Source organism: Pezoporus wallicus, unplaced genomic scaffold (assembly GCF_028554395.1).
Source record: "Pezoporus wallicus isolate ANWC-B61680 ecotype Strahan unplaced genomic scaffold, APGP_CSIRO_Pwel_v1 scaffold_11491, whole genome shotgun sequence".
Classification (NCBI taxonomy): Eukaryota; Metazoa; Chordata; class Aves; order Psittaciformes; family Psittacidae; genus Pezoporus; species Pezoporus wallicus.
The window spans coordinates 11,770,549-11,788,925 of NW_026642649.1; the positions used below are offsets into that span (position 1 = coordinate 11,770,549).

Consider the following 18,377-nt stretch of genomic DNA (forward strand, 5'->3'; position numbering starts at 1 on the left):
AATGAAGATCCACTTACATCACTTGCACAGCAGAATAGTAGGAGAGAAGTGAAGAAAAGCTTGAAGTATGGTTCAAGACTGCAGGTGTAATAGACTCACTTTGCACTTCTCTGCTGGTAGAGAGTCTTGTTTTATTTTCTCCTTGGTTGCTGTTTGGAGTTGATCGAACCTTCACTTAAGTTAAACCAAGTCTCTGAATTCACTTGTGTGGGGCTTCTTGTCTTACACGGCAGCAAACCTGCAAAGCAAAGAGCACAGATATTTACACTTCCATTCTGCCAACAGAAAATTGTGTTTAACCTTTGCATAGCACCCAGCGTTTGGAGAGGCCACCCTGGGGTGCGGCATCTCACCTTCCCTGTGACAAGCTGCAGTTGCTAGTACAGCAATACTACCACTGAGCTCCCAAGTGGCTGCTGGGTATTCTTCCTGGCCTTTGGCACTCAGGCTGTGTGATGAGCAGTAATTTGAGTCCCTTCAAATTCATCAAGCTCCGTTTTCCTATTTTTTCTCCCTTTTTACTGGTAGGGGACCTGAGAAAAAGTGTCTGACCCCAGGCATTGTTTAGCAGCTTCAAATAGTGCAAAAGCAGTGGTAAAATTACTTCAGATTACAAAATTACTTTGTAAACCAGTTACAGTAACTGTGTCTGTGTGCATGAGAGGGAGGAGGTGAGTTTGTGAAACCTGGGCACAAGCACTCATTAGGCTGTTAAAATTCAGCAGGGTTCAGTCAAGCGGCTTTACCTCCACATCACCCGCCCACTGCCAGCGCTGCCTCTCCGGATGATGCCCAGATGAGTCATTTCCTCGGTGCAGCCCCTCGTCCCTGCTGGGAGAGCTGTCAGCTTCCTCTTCCTCTGGGAGGCAGACGCTGATGAGAGCCCTCAGGATGCTGCTGCTCCCACTCCTGGCCCTGGCTGCAGCCTGGTCTCGTAGGTTCCCCTTGTCGCCACGGCACATGGCAGTGGTGAGAGGCACCCGTATTGATGCCTGTGAGCAAACAGCAGGCTAAGAGTGTTTGTTCTCTTTTCTCTCCTCCTTTCTAGATGGGCAAGCACAAGTGTTTCTGAGGCAGAGACAAGCATCCATTACCAGAGAGCCAACTAAAACTGCACAGATTGAGTGTGTATTCGAGGGCATGTCAGGGGCTGACTTCCAGACTCTCTATGTACATTGGTACCGGCATCTACCCTCCAGACCTCCCGAATGGATTCTGCGTATCCACACAGGTCAAATTCATTATGAGAATGATTCCTATAAGAACAAGTATTCCTCTTCGAAAAAAAGCCCGAACATCTGCACTTTCACCATCAATGACATCAACCCCAACGATGAAGGCACCTACTACTGTGCCTACTGGCAGAACCACAGAACTAGCAAACCTCAGGTAGCCTGTACACAAAGCTGTACCCCAAGTGGCAGGCTGTCAAGTGCAGAGAGCCACACCTGCACCTTCCTGCCTCTAAAGCATCCCAACAGGTTTATGCTGAGTATGTAAGTACAAATAAAGGACAAAGAGAAAAGCAAAGAAATGCAGCGTGCTACAGCTCAGCTGGCATCATGTTCTGTGCTGGGGAAAAGGAGCTCTCCTTAGGGTGATGGTACTACAGCTGAATTGTACAGTAACACAAATCAACTTTGCATAATACAGATACTTCCCTGAGGTACCAAAAATGTTACCAAAGCAGGCAGAGTATTCTAGGAAAGGCTTTGGGACAGCTTTAGAGTATTCAAGGGGAGAAGAACATCCTTGGGAAGAGCTGGGCTGAACAATTTGAGTTTTTATGTGTGTGCTCAGCAGGTAAGTCTGAGAGGAATGTACTGGATAGAATCATGTAGAAAGAAAATTATACATGAATTTTTCATGAAGAAAGCTTATTTTAGATGAAATTTTTTAAGGTCCTTTCTACACTGTTACTGCTGTGGTTTAATTTGCCAGTAAATTCAACCGCCTCTATAGCAGCGAGTTGAAGAACAAACATTGGATGTGCTGAATGAGTCATTTCCTCCTCCCAGCTGTTCGATGCTTTCTCCACTTGAAGGGCTTTAGAACCTTCTGTCTTTATTTCACTCCCAAGTTTAACCTGCTAAGGCAGCATGTTGCTGCTTCCACTCTTTCTTGCAGCTTCATTTTGGTCCCGTAAGCCCTTTATTCCTCTCCCCCATCCTTCCCATGCCTGGAGAACACTCTCCTGGCTCCAAACTCCAGAAGTTTCTTCCCCTCACACCATTTCTCTGTTTCTCCTTCCAGGTGGAGACACATGGACAGTGCCAGTGCAAACCCCAAAGCTCCAAACGCAGATGCAGGGCACATCCACCAGCATTTTGTGCCAATTGCAAGCTGAAATCACCATGCATTGGTACAAGCATCTTCCTGGACAGCCACCAACGAGGATACTGTATGCGTGGGGACAGACAGCTACTTTTGATGACAGTGGCGACAGGAGGAGATTTCAAGTTCAGATGCATCCTAAGTATCATTATACTCTCACGATAAATGATTTGACTCCAAGGGATGCTGGTACTTACTACTGTGCATATTGGTATTACGATACATCACAGCACTGCTGGGCAAAGATAAGCTGTACAAAAAGGTGCTTTGTGGTTTGAACTGCAAGCTCTGAACTCTGCAAAAAATACTTGCCTATTCCAGCCCTCTCTCCTGATTTTCTACAGCAGGATATGCAAAGCAACAATAGCTTGTGACAACTGTTAAATATGTGATGTTAGCAATCAGTAAGTAAATCATTTCAGTACTCACACCTATTTGTAACATCCAGAAACTGGAGAGTTCCATCACTTTAGGGTAAATACAGGAAACATTGCTCTTAAAATGAAGGCTTGATTGTACTGAAAGCACTCACCTGACTATGCACATGGACTGTCTGTGTGTGTGAACAACTGTCGGCTGTAATTTTCTCTTCTCTATTAGAATCCTTGGAGCAAGCAGAGAAACAAATCTCCATCCCCTCATTGCTTTCTCTTCATAAAAGGATAGGAATAGAAATGAGACTGGGTGATCTTGCACATCCTACTTTGTTTTTTGTCTTGCTCTGCATTGCTGTCACTACAAAGCCCTACAAAGACTGACATTCAAGAATCTCATCCAAGCTCAAGAAGAGTTCAGCCTACCAGTTCTAGAAGCCATGTACAGACACAAGAGTAAAGAAGGTGATCAGGAGCAGTCAGCAGGGATTTAAGAAGGAGAAGTTATTTAGATAACTTTAGGTAATGAAGCTCTCTGAAAGGGGATGTTGGCCATTTAATACATGAGAAGTCCGTTTGGTGAAAATCTGAACCTGGAAAGGTGTTTTGTCCAAAATACTCTGGCCACTGCACATGTGGACATGTGTCCTCTTGGCATAGACACCATCAAGTCTGATCTGCAGTTATTCCTACTAGGAGACCTGCGGTGGTAGAAAGCTACAGTACAAAACCTACAAAGTGTCTGTAATTTAGACCTTTAATTTTGTGAGACCCACTCACCACCATATTCCTTTACTCTTGATCTGGTATCAGGTGCTAGACAGATTTCTGCTGTGTGATCAGAAGAAGAGCTACATAGTGCACAGTTTTTATACAGGTCCTGGTAGATTTTGGCAACAGGGTTTGATTTCATGTCCTCAACATACAATTGCCAATGCAGTTTTCACTCTGATTAACTACGGTTGCCCTCACAGCAGACTGACATGGGATGCTGCTGGGATGAGTGACCTTTCCCTGTACCTCCCTTCCCTCACCTTAAAGTCTGTATCATTGTTGTCTCTTCCTCTCCACTTTGTTGTGCCTGCCAGTCCTCAACTCATTTCTCCTCGTTGCCCTCAGGGTAGCCTGACAGAAAATGAAACAGACTTTCTCATGGTTATTTACTGGGAAGAGAGGGACCCTGTCACACAGGGAGGTGTCTCTCCCTAGAGCCCTGTGCTCAAGAGCACCTTTCCAAGCCAGTTAGCAATACATGCTTATTGCTGGCTTCCTGCATGTGGCCAGCTGCCAGCAGGAGGGAGGCTGAAGCAGCTCCTCTCCCTCACAGCGATCACGGGGGAGCTCAGTGTGGCACCACCCCTGCTCCCCGAGATGCCCTGCGCAATGGCTGTTGCCAGCAGCCCTGCTTTTGTTTTCCAGCCTTCCTTTCTCAGAAATGTTTTCATCCCAACTGAGCTTTGAAACTGGCATCCTGCGGCTGCGCGTTTCCTCCTGCACCCACAACCAAAGTCCTGGCCCCAGGAGCAGCTGCCCTCGTCCCTGCAGGCTGACAGCTTCTGGCTGCTTCGGTGGAGGGCAGCACCAACATGGGGGCTCCCTGGCGCTTTGCCATCCCAAAGCTGGATGGCTAAGGTGGCTCAAGTCTTACAGGGCCACAGTCATCAGATTGACCAGCGTTTCTCAGATTTACCTGAAAAGCAGACAGGACGACAGCCTTCAAACCAATGTTACCATTCACCAGCCTGGGGAGGGTTGTTGGTAAACGTGCCCCATCCACTCGCACGCAGAAGACCTGTTGCTGAAGAGCGCTCAAGAGTCACCTCCTCCTCCTGCAGAAGACGGTCCCCATCTGGGCTCCCTTTCGTCCTCCTCTGACTCTCAACAACGGCAGAGCCTGACAAGCAAACATGCTGCTGCTGGCAGCACTTGTGGCCACAGCCTCCTGGTCTTGTAAGTCCTTCTTCATTCCCTTATCTTTCCTCATAGGTACCCATGGCTGTGCTAACAGGCATCTTCCCCACACCTCTGAATTCCAGCTAATGGCATCATTTCTCCTCTCTTTCCTAGATGGATTTGCACAAATATATCCTGTGCAGAGCCCTATATCCGTTACCAAGTCCCAAAGAAGTGCAAGAATGACATGTGAAATCAAAATTTCGCAGGAAATGTTTGAAAGCTTATCCATACACTGGTATCGACAGAAAGAGGGTAGAGCTCCAGAGAGGGTCCTGCACTTCTCAGAAGGGAAACTTGTAGTTGAAACTGGCTTTCTAGCAAAAAGGTACATGGTTGAAAAAGTTTCTAGGCAGAAACGATATATTCTTACAATTAAAGATGTGATTCCAGATGACGCCGCTACTTACTACTGCGCTTACTGGGACGCTCACCATGACAGAAACTCAAAGATCATCACAGCAAAAAGCCCTCAACAGCTGAAGTACAGGTGTCACGAAATGAGGGGTTTATGGTTGCTCAAAGAATCACCATCAAAGGTATCAGCAAAAGCAGTTCTACTGTGCATTTATAAAGTGTGACTTCACAGTCTGATGGCAAGGTTCACTCAATTACTTGCCTCATGGCTGAAACGTGCAAAGGAAGATTGAGGTAAAAGCAAGCTGAAAGGATTAATACGAGACCAAAGGCACAAAAGGGTAAGGGAGACAATAGGACTGACAGCATTTCCTATATCAATTTATACTCACACGCACACACACGGATATATAAAGGTGCCTGTTAACAAGTCCCCTGGGGCTCAGGGAAATGTTCCTGTCAGATGTCTTGGCATTTCTCAGCAGGTGAGGGCTGAGCCTCGAGGAGGCCCAGATCCCACCAACAGCTTTCAGTGGTGGTCCTTCAGGTATCACAAACTGAATTTGTGAGCCCCAAGGGGCGTTCCATTCGCTGCTGCAGTCCAGGAGAACTCAAAGGAACTCACTTGGGACCACTGTTTATAGGGTGGAAGGATCTGAATTAGTCATTAGCAAATATCCATCGTTACCAGTAAGTAATAACTAGGAAGTTTTCAAAACTCCAGTTGTACTGTTCCACTCAGGCTGTGGTCAAGGGAAGGAGCGTTCCAGGGCTGTCAGGGAATGGCTGACTACCCCTGCCCTTGCTTCTCACCTTCGCCAGACAACAGGACTCCCTGCTACAATCAGCACCTCCCTCCTTAGTCATGCAGTGTTCCTGGTATGGACAAGGGATGCTTCACTACCTGACTCATTACACAAAGACCAAGGCCTGACAGGCATTCCTGAGATCATGGAGCAGCCCAGATGATGAGGTGCTACACCTGGTCTTCTCACTCCATCTGATATGAGCTGCTGAAAGGCCAAATCTTTTTCTGCTACCCAAAAGGAGCAGCTAAGCCCCCACAGCTGTCCTTTCCAAAGTCTGGGTTGTCACGTGCACCCTGATCTTCAAACACACATCTGCTATCTTAAGGGCAAAGGAAGTGTTCAGTGCCTTAAGATTTAGTACATAAATACTAGAAACTAACCTGCTTCTCTGGTGCTGTTTGCACAGCCATGGCAGAAGCCTGGTGGCTCTTGAGGAGAGCAAACATTGCACTGATTTCCTAGTGCAGCCACTGTTCTCTCCTAGGAAATAGAAGTCATTAAAAGAAAGGTAACATGCCTGAGAATTGTACCTTGGTTTTGGGAATTATATGCTTGCTACCACCTAGCACTGCCAAGCACTCACTTCTATTGGCATGGATAAGCCGTCTGGCCTCAAGCATGGGCACTGGTGAAGCAGGGTATGCTCAGTGCCCACTGGTGCCTTGGAATCATCAGCTGCCAAAAGCCAGAGGTTTTGACTGAGCAAGTGCGTAGTGCAAAGGGAACAGTGAAGGTCCCATACCTTACCCTTCCTCTCCATTCCAGGTGCTCCTTTCTGCTCAAGTATGTCATCAAGTTCATTTGCAAGGTTGTAAGGACCTATTTAGTGGAAAGGGAGCATGTTTCCATGTTGTTGTTCCTGGAACTAGGTCAGTATGTGGTACAGGAGGTCTTCAAAGTCTTTACCCTGGCAAAGAAAATTGAAATAGACAGCTTTGGCCTGAAGGTTCATAAGATTTTAAGTAAAGGAAAAGGAGTGTTATTTTTAGTTAAAACTTAGTTGTCAGAGGAGGAAGATTTTCTGTTTATTCCTCCTGAGATGTGGAGGTGAGCATTTTTGTTCTTGTTTTGTTTTGAGCTAAATCATTCCCTTTTCCCATCTTCTTGCTTATCACTGTTCATATTTCACTAGCACTGCATCTGAATCACCCAACAAGTTGCAGACAGTTACCAAAAGTAGTACTAAAGAACTTTCCATAGTTAAGAACAACTTTTCATACTTATGGCTCATATGCAATGCATTCCTCCTAGCAACTGCCTCAAGGTCCATACTGACCCTAATGGCTGAGAAATTAATCCACAAAGGTTTTCCTCTACCATCAAGCCTCTCCCTTAATATTTTCCTTTACTGTGGTACCCTGATACTCTCCTCACTTGGTTCATTGAAGTGTAACTCATTAAAGAGTATTGGTCTGATGGGATGAAAAAATGCCACAATTTCAAACATGTATTAGATTTCCAAATGGCTATAAGGTTAGCGTTGTCCTCCTCATACATGCAAGCCCAGGTCATATAGGCGAGTTAGAAAAGCTGTCTGCAATATGTAGTGTTTTGCTACTTTTCTTCTAATGAGACCTCCCTAATACTCACTGTCGTGAATATAACCCAACAGTCCCACCAGCTGCAGGTGAGATGGTCTAAGCACATTGCAAAACACCATGGAAAGGAAGGAAAAGCGCTGGTTGTCACCAATCTCTGTCTACATCACTCCTGCCATTCCTTCGTGGTTGCAGAATAGGATGTTGCTGCCCAGGAGCTTTCAGAGTAGGTGAGTGCTTTTGCTATACATACACCCTCAGTCTTGCTCCTCCCTCTAACCACACTTCTTAACGTTGTTTTGCAGTCAGTACGCCACATGGGATCCCAGAAGAATTCAAACTCACAAACTAAGCACGCAGGCTCTTTGATCACCAGCAGTGGTGACTCCTCTGATGTTATCTTGGGCTCTTTTATAAAGAAACCTGTGCACAAAGGAAAAGCCTCCTTCTGCCACTGGCTAATATAAGAAAAGTTACCAGTGAGCAACCTGCAGCACATGGACACCTTGGTGACTCTTATGGTGCTGGATCTCCCTCCTTTCCCTCTGCTGAATTGTATTAAGACAACTGAAAATGAACTCCACGCTACTAGTACTTGATGTCACTTACTTGCAGGTGAAAAGATGTGTATCCCTTTGGGAAAGAGCAGGATCATCACCTGGAGGTATGTGTTTTAACATGCAGAACCCTGTGCACCGATTTGTGTGTCTAAAGTTGAAGAGGAATCTTCACCTAATGCTTAGGTGTTAAGGAGAAGGGCTATCTAACAGATCCGCAACAGTTTAAGAAAGATATTTGCTCCAAAGGGAATTAGACACCAGCCTGATCACCAGGTGTAAGCAAGTCTGAAATTCCTGACATCCTCCCAGCAGACAAGGGCCAAGGCTTCACACAATCTCCTGGAACTTATTGGGAAATAAATGGGATTTTCTTCAGCAATGGCACAGCGAGAGAGCACCTTAGATTATTGCAAAGCCAAAACACAGTGTGGAGCACCTGGACGAAATACTTTGGTATGGGAACCACACTAATCGTCTCTAGTAAGTACCATTACTATTGATCTGATTTTCACAGATGCATTCAGGTTCTCAGATAATTAAGCATGAAAGACAGTAGAAAAACTAATTTCTGCCTGATAAATCAGGTTTCATTTGTGAACTGTGCATGGTGCCCCAGTTGGGTGGGTTGATGGGCAATAAATACTTTGACCTCTTGAATAGAGAGATCACCTCTAGAACAATTACTGAATACTTGGTTAAGGATGGGGAATGGAAAAACAGTAAGGAAAAAGTAAATATTGGGATGCATGCATTCATTCCTTTTCTGGGAAAAAAAAAAGTGAACTGCTTTACTCTTGGAACAGCAAGTGAGAAATGCAAAATGTTTCTTATTGATAGAAGTCATTCAGTCTAAGTTGACTGGGAAGGAAAAACACCTGGAATGTCAGAAATACCTAATTCCTGGCCCTACTGAACGCAACTGCTTTACTTTTGCATTTGTATTACTCTTGTGGTGAAGCTATGCAATCAATAGGATAAATGCTGTTTTCAGTATAAAGCATATAGCAGTGCCTACAGTATGCTGCTCAGAAAGTAGCTGATATTATCAACATGACTATAACTAAGCCATGTCATAAAAAGCAGGAGAGAGTTACAGAGAAGTTTAAAATGTTATCCATGCCTCTGACCAAAAATGTTCTCTGCTGCAATTTCCAACTAAACTGTCCCCACAGAGAGGCAGCTGCTTTTGCTAAGACAACAGAGTAACCACATAGAAAAAGCATGAACTTAGTTATGAGCATCAGTAAGCTTTGTTTAGAATATGGAATCTGCATTTAAAATATGGGCTTCAAAATATGCATTTGATGAAAATTTAGTTAAGGTACTTTCACACAATATGTAATTCAAAAAATAGGACACTTAGGGAAAAAAAATGCTTACCTGTATATTTAAATCAACAAGTAGTACACTTCCTTAATTTCCTTTGGGAGTCACAATGTGGCCACATTTCTTCTTAAAACAGCAAAAAGAGGTTTCTTCACAGAAAACCTAGCAGGCCGGAGACAAGAGCTCTTTCTTAGAGCAACCCCGGAGCCCAAAAGGATTAGAACATGGTGATAAAATAAGCACCCACTACAAAAAATCAAAGGATTTCTAAAAATGGCACTCTAGTCGATGTTGAAAATTAAGCTATCATTGCACTGGGCCAAATCTATCACCAACCTCTAAATCAGAGAGACATTTTCTGTAGCCAGTGCAAGGGAAGTGCAGAGCAGGAGATATTGCTAAGCACTGTAAGACTGTGGGATGCCGATATCAAAATATTTGGAAGTGGAACTAAACTTATTGTTTCAAGTAAGTACAAAAAATGAAAATTAACTGCTTCTGAAATGCTTTTCAGTACAGTTAGACACTGACTGTATGAAGTGCTTTGCTTTTTCAGCTCCTGCTAGTTTTAACCCTACTGAATGCTTTGCAGGGTTTTCCTCTTGAACAGCATTTCCACATGCAAAACACAACATAATGGTTTTCTATTCATGTATAGAACGGGTGAAACACAATAGCTATTGCAGCACAGATATGTAATTAACCCCATCATTATTTTCTTTTTAAAGCTTAAATATGGCAAAGACAGCATTCAGAGAACTGAAAGATGGTTTTGTGTTTAAACATGCATATTCAAACTTTGTGAGATTTCTAATTCATTCTGACGGAAAAGTGCCAAACCTTTGGGTTACTCAAATTCTTTGAAAAGCAAAACATTTTCCTTTAGGACTGTCTCTCTTCTCCCCAGCTTTACTGAAGGATTAAGCAGGGAATTAAGCAGCTCTGAATTAAGCAGAAAAGAAGAAAACCCTTCCCAATACAGATACAAAGAGCAATACACAATGGCTATTGCCAAAATCCTCATTCCTTTAGGCTAGTAAAAGTGAAATAACTTGTTTGTAATTATTTTTGTCATGTCCACAGCACTTTGGCTCTTCTTATTCCTTAAAAACGTGCACATGAAGAGGTGGTCCTTTTTTATGCCCTTCCAGTAGACTCTTATTTTAATGGGAAGTGGAGGACAAGAATCTTTTTCCCATTAAATGTGCTTTAAATGCCATAATCCTGGAATAAACAACTGCACAACCACAAAGCAGAAAAACTATTGCTACCAAATGTTTCAAGCCTGGTTAGATACATATATAAATTTATATTAGCATGTCAAGAAAAGATTGGTTTTAATGATTTATGTCAGAAAGACTAAGTAAATCATAACTATAATTCAACAGAAATACCTGTATCAGGATAAGCGTTTTTAGTGAAAATCCTCACCTTGTTAACCAGGTAGTTGCCATGCTTTTAGTAGCTACAGTTTAAAGTAATTTTAACTCCAGTTCTATCAGATTTTGTCTTTATATGGCCGAAACTTCTGGCCAATTAATAGAGTAAAAAGGCTGTAGTTACACACTTAAGATCAGGCATTTCATCACAGCTTGGCTTTTCAGGGGTGACCATCCAACATTAAGTTACTCCTAAAGGAAAGAAATTGAGAAAACGAGGATTTAGGATAAGTGACCTTAATTCAGTTGAACCACCAGATTTTAAGCTTGAGCAGAATCTTTAACGTATCTATACGGAAAGAGCTAAGCTCCCATCAACTTGTAGTGAACTTGATTTTGTTCTTGTTGGTCTCCTTTAATTAGTTCTGATCAAAACAAAGTTGCTCCAGACGAGATAATGCAGTTAACAGAAGGGCTAGGATTTGAGAGACAGGTTTAGCATTTGCATTTGGTGGAATAGATGAGGGTTTTGAAGCTTATAGCAGAACAGAAATATCAATTAAGAACATAAACTGGCAAAATACAGGATTCTTCTGTAAGTATCTTCCTAGGGAATTTCATAGAATCATAGAATAGTTAGGGTTGGAAAGGACCTTAAGATCATACAGTTCTAAGCCCCCTGCCATGGGCAGGGACACCTCACACTAAACCATGTCACCGCTTTGTCCAGTGCTTTACTGTGCTATCATACTGTGCTTTATACTGAAAACAGCATTTATCCTGATGATTGCATAGCTTCGCCACAAGAGTAATACAAATGCAAATGTAAAGCTTTGTCCAACCTGACCTTGAACACCGCCAGGGATGGAGCATTCACAACTTCCCTGGGCAACCCATTCCAGTGCCTCACCACCCTAACAGGAAAGAATTTCTTCCTTATATCCAATCTAAACTTCCCCTGTTTAAGTTTGAACCTGTTACTCCTTGTCCTGTCACTACAGTCCCTCCCCAGCATCCCTATAGGCCCCTTTCAGATACTGGAAGGCTGCTCTGAGGTATCCACGCAGCCTTCTCTTCTCCAGGCTGAACAGCCCCAACTTCCTCAGCCTGTCTTCATACAGGAGGTGCTCCAGTCCCCTGATCATCCTCGTGGCCCTTCTCTGGACTTGTTCCAACAGTTCCATGTCCTTTTTATGTTGAGGACACCAGAACTGCACACAATACTCCAGGTGAGGTCTCACAAGAGCAGAGCAGAGGGGCAGGATCACCTCCTTCAACCTGCTGGTCACGCTCCTTTTGATGCAGCCCAGGATACGGTTGGCTTTCTGGGCTGCGAGCGCACACTGAAGCCTGCTCATGTTCATTTTCTCATCGACCAACACCCCCAAGTCCTTCTCTGCAGGGCTGCTCTGAATCTCTTCTCTGCCCAATTTAGGCACCCACCAGGTTGCAACAGGCAAGCTGAGACTGAACTGACAACTGAATCAGGCTCTCCAAACCCAGCTCATCTCCTAAGCATTACTGAAGTATCTACCTTAATTTCATCAAATGTATTGAAGTTCAGAATTCAAGAGGCTATAATTATCTTTTTGTAATTATATTATTATAAAAATACGTTCCCTAAAATAGATTTTATTTAAATTTATTTATACATTACCTGAAGTTGGATTAAACTGACTTCCTATTGTTTTAAATCAAAATGATGAAGTTTAATCAATGCATTAGTTTGCATTAGTGTTTTTTTTCAACTGGAAAAAAACATGAAGCCCTGAATTAAAACCTAATAGACTTGAAAGTCCAAACAAGTGTTAGGGCAGAAGGATGGAGGTTTAAGACATAAAAGGGAAGATGTGGCCACTCAAAAGAAATCTGCAGAGTGAAAGCTTCTTACCATGATTAATATTAATAAGAACATTTTCTAATGGCTTTAAAATATCAAGGATTTCATGGGCACGAAGATGAATTCAGTAGCTGATTCTTATAAGGCAGTGTGCACAATCAGGTTTCAGTGGAAAATTTCAGGGGAAAACCTGAACCTTTGGAAATGTTGCCATTAGTTTCAGCAGGATTTCATGTAAGGTGCACATAGTTTTCACTGGGGAGAAGGTAGAAGGCTCTGGGGAAAGACATGCACAGGAATGATGGAAGTTGATGATTCTCTACAGTATACATAGATGCACCTGTAATGTTTCCTTTTGGCACTAACTGCAATAGTACTGTGTAGGCAAGTACAGCAGGATTTGAGGCTGAATAGTCCCAATCCTGCATCCACTTAAACCTGAAGGAAACATGCTTTCTCAATCATTGCCCCAGGCAACAACACTCAGCTTGTTTTGATGTTCTTTTAAACAAATGATGGCACAGACTTGCTTGAAACTGAATTTAAAGTACATATCACTAAAGGCTCTTTGGGAATAGCAGCATTAGCTGAGACTGAATTCTATTTTTCTACAGTAATGTAGCCAAATGAATAAATTCTTAATATTCATATTATGGTTCTTAAATCTGGTCCTTGTCCAACCTAAATGTCCCAAGCAGTTTTTGTAAGAGGGTGTACCAGTGTGGCGTAATCAAATCATTTGGCTCTGGAACAAAACTCATCATCTCCAGTAAGTATTTTCAAGGACTTATTTTTTAAGTTTTGTCTTGGGAAAGCTTAGGAGAGAAGGTTGACAGCTCTTTAAAGTATCTGGAGAAGGTCCCATTAGGTCAGGACTCATTATGTTATTATCAACAATAACACCCGAAGTTGCTGGCAAGCAAGACAAGAACGCTGTTTGTAATCTGAGTGTGCTGCGTGCTCTCGGCTCCCACTGGCTTGAAGGGGAACAGTGGAGCTTTAAGTATCAGTCAAAAATTAGTCAGTTTTGTGGATTATTCAAGTACTGAAAAGTTCAGCTTAAGAACACACTGACCTTATTTATAAATCTTATTCATAGGTGCTTATGGAGAAACTGTAGAGGAGTTTTATTGAGAAAACTTCATAACTGAGCTACAAAAAGCATATGTTTTGAACCCAAATTCATTAATAGCTCATTGATTACAAACCTAACTGCAGAATTTTCTTTGCACTATGTTTTGCAGACTTACTGCATTCTTACAGTAGAGAATAAACGGATTTTAGCTTAAGAAATATCTATGTGTGTGTATATATTATTTTAAAATAATAAAAGGGCTATATACCTCTTAACACCTGCCTTAGAAAACTGTTTAAAAACTAAACTGCAAATTTCTTGGAAGTTTAACTAAAGCAATGGAAAATGGTGGAGCAGAAATTCATGACTAAAATTCTTCAGAAAGAGTCAGACTATTTGCCCAGAATAAAACTACAACAGTGTAAACTGTCTTGTGGACGTCGCAGTTTTATAGATCAACCTGAAAATACATCAAAGTCTACAGCCAATTCTACAAGGTTTCATTCTTTTTTTCCCATAAACATACCTAAAGTTTACGGAGATTTTCTTTCCACATACACACACATATATACATGTATATATGCAAAACTTAATTTATCCAGTTCTCCGCTGTCTTCTATTTGCCTGTGTGTGTACATGGGACTCTTCCATGCATACACACAGTTGCAGTTATTCAAGACATATGCCTCCTCAGGACTGTGATATGATTGAAATGTTTCATTTAAGCTAGGCACCTTTTTACCATACTTTTTAATCTACTCTAGTATTAAAGAGTAGATCTAGTCTATTGCAGTCTTCCTCTACCAGATGTGCTGCTTGACAAGAAGCATGAACAAAGCAGTCTAGACATTGGCGTTCACTAAATAATTTAGGACTTAAATGTACATGGCACATATCAAAACTCTCCAGATCAAATACCCCTCAGACTCTGTAAGACTCTAGATTATCTAAATAAATATGAGCTTAGACTGAGTCTTGGTTTTGGAGTTTAATTTTCTGTACCATACTCATGAAAGCTGCTATCCATTTTAATTCTCTATAAAATAACTCATTTAAAAATAAGGCTAAAAGTCATACTTTCTATTTCCAATTATTCTAAATAGTACTGTAACTGGCTTTGACTGAAAATTAAAACTTACCATTTGGGTCTACTGAAATAATATATACTATAAACTGTGTTCAAATGCCAGGTTCCTTCAGCTCACCAAACACTTTTTTACTTCAAGGACGGAAGGAGCTGTAATTCACCCATCTTATTACCTAAAACTCCTTTCATACATAAGACTTTTCTATTCCCATCCTAAGTATTTAATAACAAATTAGGGAGCCAGAACATTTGTCAAGAAGACTTTTAGGTTGCTGCTCTTTAAAAACTGTATTTTGCGGTGGCATATTTGTTTACTGTACTCTACTGATCTTCTAACTCTCTGTTCCTCCACTAACCAACCCAGGCAAAGGAAATTCTCCACCAGCAAACTCTGAAATCCTGAAGAAGGAACATGAAAATCAGATAACATATGTTTGCCTTGTTGAGAAATTCTACCCAGAAGTTATTCGGGTGACATGGACCAATGAAAAAAATGAGGAGGTAACAGACAATGTAGTAAAAGGAGACACTTGGAAGGCCACAAAAAATGAGGAATACTCAATTGGCAGCTGGCTAACTGTACCACTGGAGAACAAAGACAAAAAATACTACTGCAAATACGAGCACGAAAGCCAAGAGCTTTCACTGCCGACACAAGGTATATGCTAAAATGTCAAAAGTTATATACTAAATGTTATATGTTAAAGCTAGATACTAAAATGTTATGTCAAAAGTTTCATTGTATATATTATTATAGAGATCACTTTTTCTTTGCAATAAAATTATAGAAGTAATGCTTTCTATTACTGTTCCTGAAAGCATCTGTGCTCATTTGCACAGCAATCATTAAAATACACGTTTTCCCAGGGAAAGCAACCCAGCCTGTGCTACGCTTCCCAACGGAATGTCCCCCTGCAATAGGAAAAGAGCAGTTCTTGAACCTCATCAAGTGAAAACTAGATTAGCTCCAAAAGCTCTGCACTGAGCTGTGTCAGTTACTTCCCTGTCTACAGAAGTCTTTGAAAACAGTATTACCTCTCTGTTCAACCCATGACTGAGAGGTGTAAGTCCCTCTGACACCCCGTGACATTAGCCACAGCTATAAAAAACATAAGAGTTAAAACCAAGGTTGCTGGGGATGTAGAACGAAGTTTAAATGTTTTACTTATTCAATGCCCAGAAATGGCGATGTTATAGCCATGTCCGAAAATAAGATGTCTCATTTAACTGAGGAAAGATTATGCAAAGCAGAATCTGAAAGACAATGCTAGTTTAAAGAAAAAAGTAACCTGTAATCAATGCAAATTGTATAAATCATGGGAATATCTTTTTAAAAGCTGCCTATATTGGTTTAAATTAATCTTTTCTCAATACCTACCTTTGTTCAATTTCCTATAAATTAATGTAACTCCAGTAAGTGAGAACATGGCCATAGTAATGGTCAAAACATATTCTGACAAAAAAATGCTTTATTTAGACGGAGGATGTATTTACAGATGTAATACAGATGCCTTTAAGACCATATATCAATGCATACGAACACCATAACCAAGAACAAACACAGATTTGCTGCTTTGAGCACAGAAAGGGTTTATTTTTGAGAACAAGCACCACCAAAATAGCAAATTCCCAATAAGGGAACCTCAGATCATGCTCTCCTCAAGATTATTCCTTACTGTAGAGCAGCCATTAAGTAACAGACTAATTGAGGTCCCTTCCAATGTAAATTATTCTGCATTTGTAATAACAGTACATTGTGAAGGCAGACTCTAGCCACTTCAGTGACAAGATCAGGTGGATTCAGTTCTAAAGAGACTCTGCAAAGGAACAGCTTAAGGGACACATTCCTGAAATGGCAAACTTTCCACATATGGTAACAAATACCCAAGTCACTTCTCTACGCATATTACCTTCCCTTCAGATTCTCAGTGCATGTGAATCCTACTCAGGAACATCTGCTCTGCAGACAGATATTAACCATCTCTTTTGCTGTTTAAAACTTCCAATTTCACTGTTAATATGTTACTGCCTCTTTTTTTCCCTATTTCTCAAATTCATGTTTGTCAAAAGTAAAGAAAAGCCTAATTGTGGCATTTAAAATCTCTTTCCACAGAGAAAGATATAGACTTCTCTTCAAAGACTGCTCCTCAGGAAGAGGACTGCAACACATCTGGAAACAGCACAGTTTTTAATAGAGGTAACTAAAATGTGTTAAAACATGGGAAAGTGACCCATGGCACAGAAGTCAGACAGTGCTGTATTTGCTCAGAACCTCACAAAAAGGATCTTTCTAAATAGCATACAGGAAATCTTTTAAGTCTGGGGTTTGCAACATACATAAAAACACTTCAGTGCTACTCTGAAGTAACTTCTGTTGTGGATTACAAGAATGAGCTCTCATACTTTTATTAGGTAGCTTTATTAGGATGCAAAGATGCTGTTCGGCTACTAGATTATTAGCCCACATTATGTGTCACTTTTTTTAATATCTATCTGAAGCAGTTAAAAGTTCGATGCTTCAGCTGATGCTTCATCAGCCCAGCAACTGCCCAACACTTTGGACTTTAGCTTAAACAGGGTTTCAGAAAGAATTGTTAGTCCTTGTGTTCAAAAAATCCAAGACAGCAGGATTCAAGCAAACACAGTGCTACCAGTAATCAGTGCTGGAAGCACTAGAATTATGTTCTTGTATTTGCAGGGAATAATAACCCAGCAGCATTGAGAGGAAGTCTAGTGATAAGAAACCCGCTCAGTCTAGAGCTTATTAGTGCAAATCTGCTCAAAGGACAGTCAGACAATTTTATGTGTTCTCACACTGTCCACTGGAATCAACATAATTGCAGCAGTAAACTGACCACAGTCCCAGGTCTACCCATCTTTTAGGAGGTTGTACAATATTGACATTAAACAAGACTTTCCTGTCTTATGTTTATTACAGATCACATTATACACAGAACAGCATATTTAGTGTACATCGTCCTTCTTCTGAAGAGCTCCATGTACTATCTCATCGTACTCTTCTTCATCTACAGAATGTGGGCTGTCACCAAGCACCAAGGAAAGAAAGCATAAATGCTTGTTTAGGAAAGACTAACAAAATCATTTTCAATTTGCTTTGCTATATATTTATTCATGTAGACTCCCCTGCTCTCAGTGTAAGATTTAACAACAACAAAAATCCCCACATAATCTTATGGCATTAGTGCACAAGGCTTGTTTTGCTTTCCTGCTTCTGGTTTTATATCAGTCTGGCTTTCCTAATCTTTGAGTCTTGAACTGAGGTGAGCAATAGGACTAAGGTTACATACCTAGTATTTCAATCCAAAGTCCATATTGCAAAATGGATGGTAATCCATAATGCAATAAGCAGGTAACTCATGTTAAAAGTAGTTATGAATACACAAGTTTAGAGGTGTAACCAGGCTTTTGGTATACAAAGCAGAGATGCATTTTGTTACTGAGCTTAAGGCTTAATTAAGGAGCATTCCTGTCTGTGAATTCACAGATGTTGTTCATTTTTACTTTCAATGACCTACTGCAACTCTCATGTATCCACCAAAACAGGACTTAAACATTCTGAAGCAATGTGTGCTTTCAGACTTAATTAAACACCATTTCAAAAAGTGGACACAGTAATTTTGACTGAAGACGTTAGATGAGCATAAAGCAATTCTGAGGTGCACACATGCAGAAATGGGAGAAATCCACCAGGCCATACACCAGTCTGTGGCACAGACTGAAAACC

General features: G+C 41.4%; 1 protein-coding gene and 1 gene segment (V, D, J or C); both read left to right on the plus strand.

Annotated features, from left to right (window-relative positions):
• Positions 1–436: 436 nt before the first annotated feature.
• LOC130611094 (immunoglobulin lambda-1 light chain-like) lies at positions 437–17,826 on the plus strand. 2 transcript variants are annotated; one of them, XM_057431491.1, is made up of 6 exons: positions 437–934; positions 1,049–1,384; positions 9,678–9,719; positions 14,997–15,290; positions 16,758–16,829; positions 17,571–17,826. In XM_057431491.1, the coding sequence occupies exons 1-6, from the start codon at positions 877–879 to the stop codon at positions 17,702–17,704; spliced, it is 936 nt and encodes a 311-aa protein (XP_057287474.1). In that variant the 5' UTR covers positions 437–876; the 3' UTR covers positions 17,705–17,826. The 2 variants fall into 2 exon arrangements, 1 of the variants encoding a protein (XP_057287474.1); XR_008975157.1 differs by lacking the exons at positions 437–934; positions 1,049–1,384; positions 9,678–9,719; positions 16,758–16,829; positions 17,571–17,826 and adding an exon at positions 12,950–13,239 and having other exon boundaries at positions 14,997–15,131.
• Positions 4,241–5,455, plus strand: LOC130611093 (T cell receptor gamma variable 5-like). The segment is given in 2 exon segments: positions 4,241–4,658; positions 4,776–5,455. Coding segments are annotated over 2 exon segments (510 nt in total).
• Positions 17,827–18,377: the final 551 nt, after the last annotated feature.